Source organism: Onychomys torridus, chromosome 19 (genome assembly GCF_903995425.1).
Source record: "Onychomys torridus chromosome 19, mOncTor1.1, whole genome shotgun sequence".
Lineage (NCBI taxonomy): Eukaryota > Metazoa > Chordata > Mammalia > Rodentia > Cricetidae > Onychomys > Onychomys torridus.
In genome coordinates this window covers 26,507,859-26,524,455 of record NC_050461.1, presented here as the reverse complement: position 1 = coordinate 26,524,455, position 16,597 = coordinate 26,507,859, and the positions used below count along the sequence as shown (strand labels likewise).

The 16,597-nt window shown below is 38.0% G+C and overlaps 1 protein-coding gene across 1 annotated transcript; it reads right to left on the bottom strand.

Annotated features, from left to right (window-relative positions):
* Positions 1-1,151: 1,151 nt before the first annotated feature.
* C19H6orf58 (chromosome 19 C6orf58 homolog) lies at positions 1,152-14,738 on the bottom strand. The gene is made up of 6 exons (XM_036168588.1): positions 14,438-14,738; positions 12,735-12,821; positions 11,253-11,437; positions 9,767-9,867; positions 2,519-2,757; positions 1,152-1,326 (listed from the first exon to the last, which is right to left on the bottom strand). The coding sequence occupies exons 1-6, from the start codon at positions 14,736-14,738 to the stop codon at positions 1,226-1,228; spliced, it is 1,014 nt and encodes a 337-aa protein (XP_036024481.1). The 3' UTR covers positions 1,152-1,225.
* Positions 14,739-16,597: the final 1,859 nt, after the last annotated feature.

The following is a 16,597-nucleotide window of genomic DNA, read 5'->3' as shown; positions in this document are numbered from 1 at the left end:
AGAGACAGGCACATTAGACAATAGGCAGAGCATCGACATGTTTTGCTTGCAGCTGACACGTGTCTTTTTATCATCCTGTCCACATACCACTTTGTTTCCACCGCCAGGGACCCATCCTTGCATTTTATTCTTGACAGAATCATTGGTTTTCTGCCCATTCATTCTTGTGTTTTTGGTTTAGTTTGAATCTGAAATTTATACCATTTGGACATGTGGCCTATAGCTGGTGACCTCATTTTAAAGTCATGTGGCCCGGATGGCTCAGTTTAGTCACTAGAGACAGGCCTTTATTAGTTATAATCTTTCCCTGCTTCTGTCCCATAATCTTTGGTTCCTGCTCTTAACTCCACATTAGAGGCATCAGGCACCCATTCCTGTGGCTCCAGAAGCCATGATTTCTCCATTATGTTAGACAATGTCCCCTGAAACTGGGAACTAAAATAAATCTCTTCTCCCCTAGGTTGCTTCTCATAAATATTCTGTTACAAGAAGAAAAGAAACCAACATAGAATACTGATGCTGAGAAGCAGAGTTGTCGCTTTGAGAAACATGGTGACATAATTCACCAACCATTGGGTCTTGTTGATGTGCAGACTCAGGAGGGGTCTGAAGCAGTAAGACAGAGAAGCCCTTTGAACATCAAGTCATTCCAGTGCATCTCTCTCATAAAAGGGTACAACAATGAGAAACTTCACTGTGAAGGATTCTTTACAAATGTGAGTCAATGATGGGAACGCTAACAAGTAATTATAAACTTAGCAAATCACAAATCAAACCTGATAAGTCAGTGAATTCCACTTGCAATTAAATTTTATGGGATTTAAATATTTAAGTTGAATGTTGGTATTTGATTTCAAAATAGTCTGGATTTTGGTAAAAACATGAGTAGGATATATTATTCTACATTTGTAAAACCTACATTACATAAAGTAGTATCAGAACAGCCATACATGCTTAATATCAGTTTAATGTTTTTTTGTGATTTGACTGTCATTGACCAATATCCTTATATTATAAAATGAAATATTGAAGAATTTAAAATTCAAGGATTATTGTGCAAAATTAATTTAAATTTAATACTAGAAATACATGGAGGAAACTCTGAAAAATGAACATCAAGCAAAAAAACCCAAAGCATAAGCCTACATGAATGTGATCAGAATCATTATTTTTACTTGCTTGTGGCCAAAGGCAGTTGCTCATCCTTCACTAAAAGTTTTATGTTTTAAGTAGATGCTCCAAGAAACTCTTCAAAAGCTTTTAGAAATAGTTCCCTTGCAAATTTTGAACTCATGAAAAATTCCCAGGCAGTCAAAGATGCCGATCCTAGAAAAGATAAAATGAATCCATGTCAGCTCCTGAAGACATTTCTTAGTTCCATTAGGCAATAACCATTGGTCAAATTTATTTCATTTGCTTCCTATCAATTAACATTAAAATCATCACTTCACAAAGAAAATTTGATTTCTTTTATAGTATTATATCATTTTGCAATACCTGACCTGAATGTTTAGTGTCATGCTTTCTAAGTGGTGGAATCATAAATGATGAGGAAAAGTATACATGGGATGATCTTATATTATGGGTCATAGCTTTTAACCATTTCCATAATCATACTAAATTTATTAAATAAAATATTGCATGTCTACAAGAAAATGAGATGATTCTAATACAAATCTTTCAAATATTATCCATCAACTGAAGATTGGCCTACTGTTCATTGTGTGTAGGGAAGCTGCCTGCTGACTGACAGTATTATACCACAATGAAGGATGAGGTGAGAAGAAAAAGATCAACTGACTGGAGCACTAACATATTTAGTGGATCTGATAGTCTAATGCCAAAGTTTTCCACAAATTTGAACATAATCCACTCATGTCTAATTTATTTCATTTATAATTTAGGGACTCAAAAAAGTTTCTCTTTACAAAAATAGTAATAGTATATATGTTTAGTTTATCTCAAGGTCCCAGAGCATAAGTATAAAATGGGATGACATGGTAATCTTCAAACATTTAGTTAATGAAGCCTGTTTTTCACTGTTTTGCCATTATATAATAAAGGTCTTCTTTCTTGGCTAGTAGTATTGGATTAAAAGCATCCAATGAGTCAGGTGGATAGTGACTTCATTAAGAATGGCAAATTTTCTTTTGAAATTCATTTGTGTTCTTTAGACTTAAGAGTAAAGTAAAGTAGAATGTATAAAAAAGAGAAGTTTTCAAGAGTGAAATAATGATTTATGTGAGTATGTGGGTTTTATGTTTTATATTTCAGCTGTTTTACAGATGTCCAAGTTCAGTGTGGCATCCAAATGAAAAGACAGGCCATAAGTAAATAATTGTAGTTGCTCAATTGTCTTACCATCTATCAATAGTAATAACTTCTAAGGAAATGAAAAATGTATCACATTTTTAATGTAGGCTGACTGAATATATTTCTACTTAAACTAGTTTATGGACACTCCCAATACATACAATACAGTCCTAATTTTCTTCTGGCATTCTTTGAACATTTTTACCTGTCAGTCTATCAGTATCACCAAGAGCTGTGAGTGACAGCAGGACCGTGTTCTGAAGAGAAGTGAAGTTGGTAATAAAAGGGGCTATGTCAGTATCAACAAGAACACGAGGCGGCAGACCCTTCTGAAAGTTGTATGTTCTATTCATGGTCGTAGGAAGGTAGGTTGCAGCCAAGTAATTTACAGTAATAGCCCAGTTTTCCTCAAACTTGGCTTCTTGGCCAGAATAATAGGCATATCTAAAAGACGAATAGACAAAATTATCGTTTATGATTAATTTCCTCAGAATTTAAATCTCACTTGGCAGAAATCATCCAGCACCAAGAAATAAAATCCAAAGATTATTTTGAAAGGAAGTTCAATAGGCCCATGAATTTGGCTTGTCTTTCCAGAACTGTGTAGATAGCTAAATAAAATTTAAATCTGAATCTGTGAAGGGTTATCCAATTAGTCACCTCTTTTTAATATTTGACTTTCCATTTATGTTATTCCCTAGGCACACTATACTTGACATGTAGTAAACATGTTATAATATAGTGTGGCTATGTAACAACAAATAGGAACGTGGCCTGGTGTCACATGCTTACAATTCACACCTGGGACATGAAACAAGAAGATCATGGGGCCAAGCCCTTTTTCAGCTGCCGGTTTGGGATGCATGAGATCCTTTTTCAAAAAAAAAAAAATGTATTTATTATATAGTCGTGTATGCAAGGCAGAAGAGGACACCAGATCTCACTGTAGATGGTTGTGAGCCACCATGTGGGTGCTAGGAATTGAACTTAGGACCTCTGGAAGAGCAGACAGTGCTCTTAACCTCTGAGCCATCTCTCCAGCCCTGAGATCCTTTTAAAAAAAAAAAAACAGATAAAATAAACAGAAAAAGAAAGAAAGAAAAAATACATTGTGCCTGTTAGTGTTTGTTAACCTTGAGTTAGAAGACAAATATGCCAAAAGTTATTTCTGCTATCTGAGAGGTTCAACTTTTATACAAATTATTATTATTATTTTTTTAAAGAAACGAAGCTTTTTAAGGAGAATAAAACCAGAGACATAAGGAATGTTCTAGAAAGAGTGATAAGAATGTCATGCATTTTGCTTTAGGTGGTGGTTTGACCAGGCTCGCAGTGGCCAACATTCATTCAGCTGAATAAATACCTAAATCTGTGTGCATTGCTACATGTCAGCTGTACCTTAGTTCATAAAATCAACATGCGAAGATTGATCCTAAAGTATCACTTCTTAAGGTCAGCCTTGCCTGGTTGTAAACACAAGCGCCTTTGTCCTCTCAAATGGGAAACAACAGTAGCTGCTGACTTTGATGCGCACAGTCTCCAGGTCTTGACTTCACTCTGGAACAGGGGACTGAAAAATGTCTGCTCTGCAAGACAGCTGAGCTCAAGTGGAAGGGTAAAGTGTTTGCCACAGGCTGTGAGCAGTTAGAGATTTGGTTGGTCAATAAGCTGGACGATTTTCTTAGAGGCATGCTCACTGTACGAAACCTCAGAAGGAGTCTGGTTTTCTAAGTGCTGGTCTTTAAATGTAACAGACAACCAAGTTAGCCAGATGTGGTGGGGAGCCTCTGAGATATAAGAGCTGCCAGAACAGAGTATTAAGGAGAAAATAAAGCAAAGGACAGTTGAACAAAGGGGAGTCCAACTGTTTCCAAACTCCCCCCAAAATTAAAAATTCGGGGTAAATGGCCAAGATTTTGAAAATTACTTCCCATGTTCCTGTATTTACCTAAATCCTCATACAATGAGGATAAAATCATAAAGGATATGCATATGTGAAGTGTCTCAAACATTTTCAGCTCCTCTCTACCCATCCTCAGTTGACCAGAACATGAGCCCTAGCAGGCAAAGCATACCAAGAAAGGCATAGAAATACAATGAGAGTTGTGACAGAGAGGGAAAGCAGAGAAAATCCTTAATAATGAAGGCATACTGCAGCATCTATGTCCATTTTCTCGACAGACAGGTGCAAATGAGTTACTCTGAAGCAGACCTCATTACAAGGAAGTCTATGGACAGAATCCATAATGCTTTGAACAAATTTAGGAGGTTGTTCCTCAGTTTATCTGTTCGATGACCAGCAAGGTTACAGACATGAAGTATTAAGATACAAAAATCACAGATGAGGACGATCTCAAAGGAGAATAAGATAGTTAGGGAAAAGTATCAAGACCAAAGATGTTCAAACGGGAACCCTAAACCAGTGGGCCCTAGAGAAATGCATTTTCCCCAGGAATCTCATGCTGGGGGAAGAGAGGTTGTAAATAAGGGCCTGGCCTACCAGGACAGACTCACCTATCAGGAAGAGATTTCATGCCATTCTGAAAGCATATATCTCAGTTAAGCCTGCTTATGTGTGTTTCCTGGCTTGCTTTCATTCTTTCTTCAAAGCTGCAACACTGCCACAGGAAAAGTGGAAGGACTCGAGGACTTTTGCCCCCTGTTTTGCCCAAGTGTACATAAATTTGTTTTCTCTACCACCTAAAGAAAGTTGCCTAACTTCTTTGAAACCTGGGGAAACTAAGGTGGTAGGTTTGATAGATTTATGTGGCCAGCGACAATACACGTAGTGATTTCAACTACAAAAATGTAAGCTCCAAGTATCAACACAGATAGCAGCCCTGGACTACTCTATCCAGAGAACACTGCTTACACTTAAGTGTAAGAATCAGTTAAGCTAAATCATGACTTCCTATGGCGAGGTTTCAAAAGCTGATACCTGAAAGTGTAAATAAAATAGAAAGTGCTACGTCAGTGCGTTTGGACAAAACCATGGCACTTGCAAGCAGGGCTTTGTGGCTGATGACTAGAATCTCAGCTACTCTAGAAGCTGAAGCAGGAGGATAACAACTTCAAGTCCACACTGTGGTACAGGTTGACATCAAGACCAACCCAGACAGGTCAATGTAGCCAGACACTGTCTCAAGATAATCATTAAATAAAAGGGTGTGGGATGGAGTTGCAGCTCCCAGGGAGGGCTTGCCTGGGGATGCGGGGATGCATGAGGCCCTGAGTTGGTTCAATGCCCATCACCATTAGAAAGAAAGAAAGAAAGGAAGGAAGGAAGGAAGGAAGGAAGGAAGGAAGGAAGGAAGAAAGAAAGAAAGAAAGAAAGAAAGAAAGAAAGAAAGAAAGAAAGAAAGAAAGAAAAAGCATATGAAGGAAGGAAAAGGAGTTTGTCTCATTTTGAGTACAAGTTTGAGGCAGAATAAATCTGCACCCTGTTTGTAAAGCAAACAATCACCTCTGAGCAGCCGCAACCAGGAGGCTCAGACTGGTAGCAACTGTTCATGCATGAAACATCACCACTGACATACCAACTTAGGTTGAGAACACATGAACACATGGGCATCCCAAAGTCATACCTAGAAACATACCAGAAACAACAGGCATGTAAAATTATTGAACATGCCAAACCACCAAATGATTAAAAATAGCCACAACAACAAAACAAAAAACAAAAACACAAACCTCAGCTCAGGATCACATACAAGGAAGGAAAATTCCTGGTACAGCATGCTGATATCACTGATGCTTTAGACACACGCATTGTGGGATTTACAGGCAGGCTCTAAACTTTTGACTGTTCCTGATTTCAGTTCAGCAAGGTACCTGCTCCTTGACATGAACCATTCAAAGTGACCAGACTGGCCCTGCTCCTCCTCGCCCTGAGTCTCCCTCAGCTTTGAACCAGCTCTGCTTCTGCAAACCTCCAAGAGCTCAATGGGTGGGCTCCTTGGGAAGTACAGAAACTGACTCTCTTTACCTCTCTGTAGGTATGTATCTGAAGGACAACGCATGATCTTGGAATGAACATTAGTAATTAAGATTGGAGTTAAAGAGACCATGACTGTCAAAGGCCGTAACGTACAAGCAAACATAGGAGGGCATAGTACATTGCAGGAACAAAACTGGCCAAGCATAAAATTTAGTGTTATTTAATACATTCTGACACTGTGGAAAAAAACACAAATGGGTCCATTTAAGTTTAGGGTTTGTTTTTTAAAATAGTCTGAATAGAACTGAGATTTCTTTTTTAATTACTTCTTTTATTTTTTTTTTTTTTTGAAGTTAGGATACATTGTTTCTCCCTTCTCTTTCCTCCTTCCAAGCCTTGCTATAAAATCCTTCTAGCTCTCTTACAAATTCATAGCCTTCCTTTAGGTCAGTTGTAATATATGCATACACACACACACACACACACACACACACACACACACACACACACATCCCTAAATACATAAATATAACCTGCTCAGTCTGCATAGTGTTATTTGTCTATATATGTTCAGAGCTGATCATTTGGTATTGAATAACTAGTTGGTGTGCTCTTCCCTGAGGAAAACTATTTTTCCTGCTCAAGCTGAGTTTTATTAATTAATTAATTAATTTGGGGGGGGGGTTGTTTCCAGACAGGGTTTCTCTGTGTAGCTCTGTCTGTCCTAGAACTCAACCTGTAGATGGCTAGCCTTGAATTCCGGCACCCATCAGCCCCTCCCCACCCCAAAGGGCTAGGATCCAAGGTGTGCGTCACCACTGCCTCTAGAGGGGCACAGAGGTCTTGCTTAGACTCAGCTACCTTTTACTACACCTGAGTTGGCACTAGATATGAAACAGGGCTTTTTGCTCAGTTCAGTGACTTCAGGGACAGTTTATATCCCCCAAAGATGGGGAGTTTCCTCTTTAAAGGAAGTGAACCTACAGAGCAGGGAGTCACAAGGAATATGAACATCAGACTTTCTATCCACTAATTATACAATATTAAGTGCCAGACTTAACAGAAAAGATCCAGACTCAGCACCAACAAAATGGAAGTTAAAGTTATGTTACATTGACAAATTGAAAGGTTTATTTTATTATTCTTAATATTAAATAATACCCAATTATTATTTTATTAAGTGAATGGTAACATTTTAATAACTGTCGGTAAAGATTTATTAGCACTAAAGGAAATGCTAAGGGAAGAAAATCCCTGAAGTTCAGGAAGTAGATTACAATAATCAAAAATAATGTTTTGCTATAATTAATGAAGGTAGAGTCCTTATAGTTACATAATTTAATAACCAAAAATTTCATGATGTTTGATTTTAGATCAACTTTTAAATGAATCTGACCTGTTCTAAATGAAAGAGTTTGGATGTATAAAACCTTAAGAGAAAGAAAATATGTCTAAAAAGTAAAACCTCTAGTCACTATAAATTTTAAATGTTTTAAATACTCACAATTCCTACAGTCAGAGTGCTATTGTTTTGGGGCCTGGAGAGATGGCTCAGTGGTTGAAAGCACAAGCTGCTCTCTCAGAGAACCCAAGTTTTATTCCCAAAGGAGCTGGGTTTGGATTCCAGAACCCACATGGTTGCTCACAATCATCTGTACAGTCCCAGGAGATCCAATGTCTTCAGGAGTACAGGCATGTAAATGTGCACAAAAACATACATACAGGTACAACATTCATACAAAGAAAAATATAATTTATAGTTTGTATTCTTCTGTTGATTATTGATTTTTTTTACTCACATGAAAATGTTCTAAATGTAGAAAAGTAACCTATAACAAATACTGCAACTTGACCACCACGATTCACAAGGTAATGTAATCCCCTTCTCTTAGATATTACAGTGTGTGCATTAGTACATCTACCTACGTGTGTGTGTGTGCATGCCTGTGTAGGGGAGTGTGCGTGCAAGTGGATGTCAGAGTACAACCTTAGGTGTGATCCACCTTTGTTTTTTGTGGGTGGTTTTTTTGTTTGTTTGTTTTTGTTTTTGTTTTTTTGGTTTTTCAAGACAGGGTTTCTCTGTAGCTTTAGAGACTGTCCTGGAACTCACTTTGAAGACCAGGCTGGCCTCGAACTCAGAGATTTGCCTCCCAAGTGCTGGGATTACAGGCATGAGCCACTACTGCCCAGCTGTTTTTCCTTTGAAATGGGGTGTCTCAGTGGCCTGCACTTACCACAAAGCTTGGGCTGACCAGTGAGTGCCAGGAACCCTCCAGTTTTCATCTCCCTAGCATGAGTATAATAAATACATAACTGCTGTGGGATGTTCAAGTATGTCAAATGTGTTGCTCTGATTGGTTAAAATAAAACACTGATTGGCCAGTAGCTAGGCAGGAATTATAGGTGGAACAAGCAGAGAAGAAAATTCTGGGAAGTGGAAGGCAGAGGACAGAGATACTACCAGCCCCCACCGTGACAAGAAAGATGCAAGGTACTGGTAAGCCATGAGCCATGTGGCAAAATATAGATTAATAGAAATGGGCTAAATATAAGAGTAAGAGCTAGACAATGGTAGGCCTGAGCTAATGGCCAAACAGTTTAAATAATAAAAGCGTCTGTGTATTCATTTTATAAGTGGGCTACCAGACTGCTGGGGCTTAGTGGGACCTGGAGAAAAGCTCTCCAGCTACAACATACCACAGTGCTTGGTTATTTTCACATGGGTTCTGGGAAATGAACTCATGTCTTTGTGTTTACATAGAAGAAGGGGTTTACCACTTGCGCTATTTTCCCAGCTCCTGTTTCTCAGATTTTTTTTCCTCCCCTTTCCTGAAATATATTCTAAGTTTTCCCTTCACCACTACAACCACCAGTGATTACACTAGCAGCGGGGTGATGGTAGCGCACGCCTTTAATCTCAGCACTCAGGAGGCAGAGGCAGGCAGATCTCTGTGAGTCCGAGGCCAGCCTGGTCTACAAAGTGAGTTCCAGGACAGGTACAAAGCTAGAAAGAGAAACCCTGTCTTGAAAAACAACAAACAAAAAGATTAAAAGTCACAATCATTCTAAAAGAAAATGAAAAAAAAAAATGATTAAACCATGCTGGTTAGTTTGAGTCAACTTGACACAAGCCTGGACATGTCCCAGGAAGAAGGAATTTCAATTCAGGACTTGTATCCATCAGATTGGCCTGTGTGGCTGTGGTTATGAAGCGTTTTCATGATTGCGCATCGACTCGGGTAGTCCCAATCCACTGGAGGCCATGCCATCCCTGAACAGCAGGTAGTCTTGAGTTATTACAAGAAAGTTAGCTGAATGAAACAGTACTCCTCCATGGTCTCTGCTCTTGTTCCTGTCCCCAGTTCTTGCCTGAGCTCCTGGTGTCCCTTGATGATAGACTATATCTTGTAGGCTGACACAAACTATTTCTTTCCAGAGTTGCTGTTGATCATGGTTTTCAGTCAAAGCAATGGGGAAAAAAATCAAACTAAAACAGAGACAAAAACTCTTTCTTACCTGTCTGCAAAGACAACAAGAGGATACTCCAGGGAGGAGGTATGAGCAGTCCATAAGTACTTCAAAAGGCCTTCGAAGTCACTAGAAGGCAGCTGCATGTACTAAGGCATAGAGGAAAAAGTGTTATGTGGGCAGCTATCCCTCAGATTCTACCAGGCTCAGAGATGTGAACTGAAAATGCTGTTATTAAATGCCACGCCTTAGTGCCTAACAACAAAAGAGAAAACATCCAGTACTTTTCAGTAAAGCATATCATCTAGTTAAAGTGAACTTTAAGTATCTGCAAAATGTCCATGGTTTACACTGGACAGAACCATTGTCAATTTTTTTTCTGTCAACATTATTAAAATTCTCATAAAATTTTCAAAGTGATAAAAAAATGTTTGAAAATTAAATTGAATTGTATCTAAAGAGATGAATTAACCAAAGAACTAGCAAATACGTATTTAAATCGTTAATGATGAGCTTCTTCTATGCTTGATGAATGTATTCTATTTTGGCCATCAAATGGTTAGTTCAGAAAAACATATTGCTGTTTAGTTCCACCTACATATGAATGGTTATTAATTCAGTTCCAATAATTTGATAGACTAATCGAAAACAAGCATGTAATCTTGATTTTATACTATTTTACTAATGACCTAAATTCCCAATTACTCACATGCCTATTTAACTCTCTTAAAGTGGCCGCCATTTGTCGTATTTTTTTGTATTATGTATTTCTTTTTTTTAATTTATATATATTATAATTAACTTAATTTCACATATCAGCCATGGATTCCCCCACCCCCCAGCCCTCCCCCCAACTCTTGTTCCCACCTCCTCCAAGGCAGGGATTAATTCACATCTGTAAAAACAAAAGCCTCCTCAGCCCAGCCTGGTAGACTCAGCCAAGGAAGGTCCAGTCCCCTCCTCCCTACACCAAGGCTGAGTGAAGTGTCCCAGCATAGGCCCCAGGCTCCAAAAAGCCAGCTCATGCACCAAGGATAGGTGCCTGGGGGCCTCCCAAACAGTTCAAGCTAATCAACTGTCCATCAACTGTCCTACTTATCCAGAGGGTACCGTCCAGTTCCATGGGGGCTCCTCAGCCATTGGTTCACAGTTCATGCGTTTCCACTAGTTTGGCTCTTTGTCCCTGTGCTTTTTCTAATCATGGTCTCAATATCTCTCCCTCATACAATCCCTCCTCTCTCTCACCCATTGGGCTCCCAGAGCTCCACCTGGGGCTCAGTCATGGATCTCTGCATATTTTTTTACTTGCAGTGGGAACAGATGGATTTTGTGTTAGTACTGTATGAGAACAGTGGATTTCTAAGGCATGCACTATATTTCTACATTACTTATGAGTAAAATATCTGTTTAAAATTTACATTTTAATATTAAGGAAATTATACGATACATGAAAACAAGCCTTCACAAAAGACTTTCACAAAAAGCCTTGTCTCCGAGTGTCTGAGGAGTTTGGTATAAGGCTGAAAAGAGGAACCTTAAAAAAAGCAGTCCACTTGTCCATTGTTTCACCAAAGAGCTTTCGGCAGTCAGAAACATCATAGCAAAACTTGGATTGATCCAGGGGTGGTGGTAAAATCTTGATTTGGTCTGATGATATCCCCAGTATGCCAGAATCAACAGCAGCAAGGAAAGGTAGCACACTCAAAAAATAATTCATATCTGTAAAAACAGAAGCCTCGTTAGCCCCACAGCCAGTGGCAAATGCCAGAGCACATTGTGAGGAAGCATACATAAATCGTTAGGGGAAATTCCCAGATGGCAAGTCGTGAAGAAAATGATCAAATAAAAAATATTGAGGGAAATCAACTTACATTTTAATAGTCCTATAATTGTGAATGTATACCCACATACTGAAGTGCTGTATTATAATATTTTTAAGAAAAATTATAATGTATTTTTGATGGATTGGATACCACTCCTACTTAAAAGCATTAAATAAATAAGGGAAGAAAAGCTATCAAATTGTTCACAGAAAGGCACAAAAGTTCTCAATGAGATTACATTGCTGATTTTAACTTTTTATAAATAATCAAGCATTATTATGCATTCAGAAAATGCATATTTTATGATTCACAACTTAGTCTAAGTTTTATACATCATTATCCCTAAATCTTTTTATCCTGTTTCTCTAAAGCAGGAAATTTTGTCTCACAGCTCAATAAGCTTCTCAGGACTTCACACTTGCAGTTATAGAGAGGTAAGTCCAGCAGATTTAAATGCTTTAATTTAGTTAAGTAATTGGCTTGCACCCATTCTTAACATTCCAAATTACTGAGCCAATCAGATATCTAGAGCTATTGACAAGTCTGTTTATGAATTTTGAAAATAATGACTCAAGTTAGCACAAGGGAAATACCTATTGGTTCATACTATTTATGAGTCATTCCCCCCAAAAGTAAAAATCAATACAATGTCATTTCTAATTGTTTGCAAATTACTATAATAAATTTCTATGTAAATTAATTTCAAACCAAAACACATCATGAAAGAATTAGAAAATATGTTCAAGTTGGTTTTAGTATTGCAATCATGACTAAAGCCTTAGTTATAGATTGGCCAAATAAAGTATAATATTAGTCTGGCAAGTTTGTGAGTTTCAGTCTTTAGCAGTTTGTTTTTTTTTCCTTAACAAAATGGAAAAGCATTATTATCTTGGTTTCTCTTTTCAAAGATCTGTGTTCCCCTGGGAAACTGTCATGTCACTGACAGTGCTGGTCTCTAAAGGCCATGACCTTTGTAGTTCCTTGATTTAATCCTATGAAAAGTCTGATACATCCTTAAAAATCATGATTTGACTGGTCAGTCATGCCACATGTCATCAAGGCCACTGGTAGATAATGAAGTAGACTCATCTTGCAAAAGGAGAAGAACTGTTTCAGTTTTGTCTCCGTCTCTACGATTGGGGTTTTAATGTGTTCTTTGATGTAAAGGTACAAGTTTGCTAAAGTGAACCTACCAGCCCACCAACTGTCCACAGACACACACAGAGGGTCTCCAGGTTCATAGCCACAGTCTGTCTCTCCAGTGGGGTCAACTAATCTACCTAGAGGACAAAGAATGCACAGTTGTATTTGTTTATTATACAAATTTAAAATTGTTAAATATAAGCATTTAATGAATAGGTACAAAATTTTGCAGTTTACTTATGTTTTACTTACCATCATTTTTATATATTTTTTCTCATCTCTCAACCAAATTATTTTCTGTTTTTCAGCCATATCAAGCTTTTGACTTTTAATTTATAAGCTATAGGTAGTTTAATTTACATAACTTCACATTTTACTGCCTTTTCTAGCTGCTAATAAAAGTCACAGGAGCCATAGTCGCTCACAGAAAAGGAGGTAGGCTAATGGTCAAGCCAAACCGTAGCTCTACATTTTCTAAATTACATGAACCTGTGCATGTCTGTTTGCACCATACTGTAAAGTGGAGATAACAACATTCGGTATCCATGAGATTTCTACATAAGTTAAGAGAAGTTATCAGAAGTATTTTACATGCTGACTATCCATTATGTAAACATCAGAACATCAGAAAATAATCTTTCTTTTTCTCCAAAACTAGCACCACTCCCCTTCTCCCTTCTCCTTCCCCCATCTAATTTTTTACTTGCTGAGCAATGAGTAAGCTGTGTAAGTTGGGCATTGGGCACCAATCTCCTCATGCACTTCTTCTATCAGCCAGAAAGAACTATCCTTTCATAAATGAATATGTTTCCCCAAAACATCTTCCATGGATATACACTGAAAAGAGCTCGGTTTCCAAGAAGAAGCAACCAATGGCACAGACCACCATTAGCAAGACATCACTCGTTCATAATTTCATGCGTATGATCCGGTAAAGGCAATTAGGACTCACAAGAAGGTTAATATAATCTGACATCACTCCTGTTTATAAGTAATACCCCCTTGTGTGTTCATAGGAACAGGAAGAAATGTGTAGTTAGCAGTGTGGTGGTAACTATTTTGAAAATACTCAACAAATTAGAGAAAGGATGTGTCTTTTTGCTTGGTCTCTATACCTGTGTGTCATTGAAGTGTCTGGTAGAAACACCCAATTCACAGGGTAAGGAGTTGTGGCTAAGGACAACTAGAAGTACAAGACTATGGGGAGATTAAAAACTAAACACAAAGAATCAGTTTTCAAAGAGACGTGTGTGTGTGTCTTGGTTAGGATTACTAGTACGGTGATGAAATACCATGATCTACAGCAACTTGGAGAGGAAAGGATTTGGCTTATTTATATTGAATCACCATCCATAGATAGAAGAAAAGGTAGGAGCTCAAATTGTACTGGAACTTGGAGGCAGGGGCTAACGCAGAGATCTTGAAGGAGTACTGCTTACTGGCTTACTCCTCATGGCTTGCGCAGTCTGCTTTCTTACAGAACCCAGGACCACCATTCCAGGAATGGCACCACCCACAGTGAGCTGGGCCCTGTCACATCAATCAGTGAACAAGAAAATGCCCCCCAAAGACTTGCCTATAGGTTGATCCTATGGAAGCATTTTCTCAACTGACATTCCCTCCTCTAAAATGTCTCTAGCCTGTGTCAAGCTGACATAAAACTAGACAGCAATGTAAGATATAGGGATAATCCCATTTTCCTAATACCTTAGGAATATATTGATGTATAGGAGAAAAAAAGAGACTTTCTTACCTGTTTTATACTGCCATCCAAACTGAAAAGGCAATCCCCACAAAAGGTTTTGTTCATTTTCTGGACCATATCGTGCAAAATATGTGGCTGTCTGAGTCAGTAGGATTCTATACAACCCCATTCTGTCAGTGAATACCCATGGGTTAATTATGTGTTTTCCATCCTCAAACCTATAATCGCTTAACTGTTCAGGGCTCTCTTCCCAGAGAGGAGGATATGGAGTTGAGATACTAGAATCCTCTGCTACAGCAGCAGAAAGGCAGCCAACCAGTACCCAGACCCAGGAAGCCAGGACAGCCATGGTGCCAACCTGGGAACTGAGAACTTGTCCAGGCTTTTATTAGAAAGAAAAGGAGGAAGCCAGAATGTTTTCTTATCTCATGCTTTATAAGCATTCTGTAATAAGTTCTAAGCAGAGTGTTGATGGAGGGGAAATGGGCATCTTAACAATTAGCATTAAAGATAATGGGCTTTTGTCTTCTTTCAATCATTAGTACAGTGTATCAGAACCTGAACACAGGGTGAGGTTTGCCAGATACTGGATAATGCCATTTGTTAATGAAAAAAATTCTTCTATAATTCTTTCAGTTTACCTTGTTGTTACAAATTATATTATCAGCAGCATTTAGAATGCTTCCCCTTCATAAAAATGTATTGACATAGTTCATCAAAAATGCTGAACAATTGAATGTGAAAATGCTGATATTTATGTTTTGCTTTTGTTTGAATTTTGAAGACAGGGTTTCTCTGTGTGGCCCTGGCTGTCCTGAAACTCATTTTGTGCTCTGTAGACAAGACTGGACTCAAACTCAGAGATCCAATTGCCTCTGTCTTCAAAGTGCTGGGATTAAAGGCATGTGCCACCAATCCTGGTTCCAATACTGACATTTATAATAATATGCAGAGATGTACTATAAAATGCATCTGATCCAGTTATGGCATACCTTCATGTTTCCAATAAAATGCTTAAAATATATCTAATTATTCCAATCAAATAAAGCCAATTCATTAAAAAAATTAAAATGCTGCTAATTAATTTTCAATATCTATTCATTTTTTCCAGAATGTTATCTAATAACCTAAGTTTCTACATTTCTAGAAATAATAGTGATAATGACAATAATATATAAACAAGTGTCAACCCCTAACACAGAAGAAGAAAAGGCATCTAAAACTCCTGAGATATGTTCTTAAATTATCGATATAGGAATTTTTACTTTACTTTCCTCAATATTGTAACTTTTATTATACATACAAAGGCCAAAATTCAATATTGACCCTTAAATACATAGGCCTAGTTTAGTGATTGTAGAACACCAGGCTGGGTTATCTAAGACCAGAAAACTATAGAGCTATGAACTATCCCTGAATTTAGAGGCCAGGAATACATGTAATTTTATTATATTCTTATAAAGAAGTTAAGGACATTACTAATATTGGGGTTAAGACAGCTATCTGATTCTATACCTATTATCCTAGTGTGTTTGGAGCCTGGTATATGATCCTCAGCATTGAAGATGAGGGAAAGTGTAAGATGAATTGCTAAATGGTCTTATTAATGAAATAAGCGGATCCAGGTATTGGGGTGAATGCTGAAAGATCAGAGAAACAGAACAATTCACATCCAACCTCACTTTGCCAATTCCTCAGCTGATCTTGTTTCCTCAGACTGAAAGCCTCTAAGTCCTCATCTGAATGGATCTCAGCTGAACTGCTGCTAAAAGCCCAGAAGCTTAAATGCTTCTAGTCCCTGGTCCTCATGCCTTAGTATACCTTTATGTTTCCAGCTATCACTTCCTGAGATTAAAGGCATGTGTCTTTCCCAAACAAGACATGAAATCTCAAGTTCTAGGATTAAAGGTATGTGTTACCAAGCCTGGTTGTTTCCAGTGTGGCTTTGAACTCACAGAGCTCTGTATGAATCTCTGCCTCCACAAAGCTAGAATTAAAAGGCGTGTTTGCCACCATTTTCTGGCCTCTATGACTATCTAATGGCTGTTCTGTTCTCTGATCCCAGATAAGTGTATTAGGGTGCACACTATATTGAGGGACACAATATCACCACAGGAAACAGAACAGTAATGAAATTGAATAAATGTAAATGGTCATATCATACTCTTAAACGAATGGACATGATCAATAGATCAGTCTGTAAAGTTA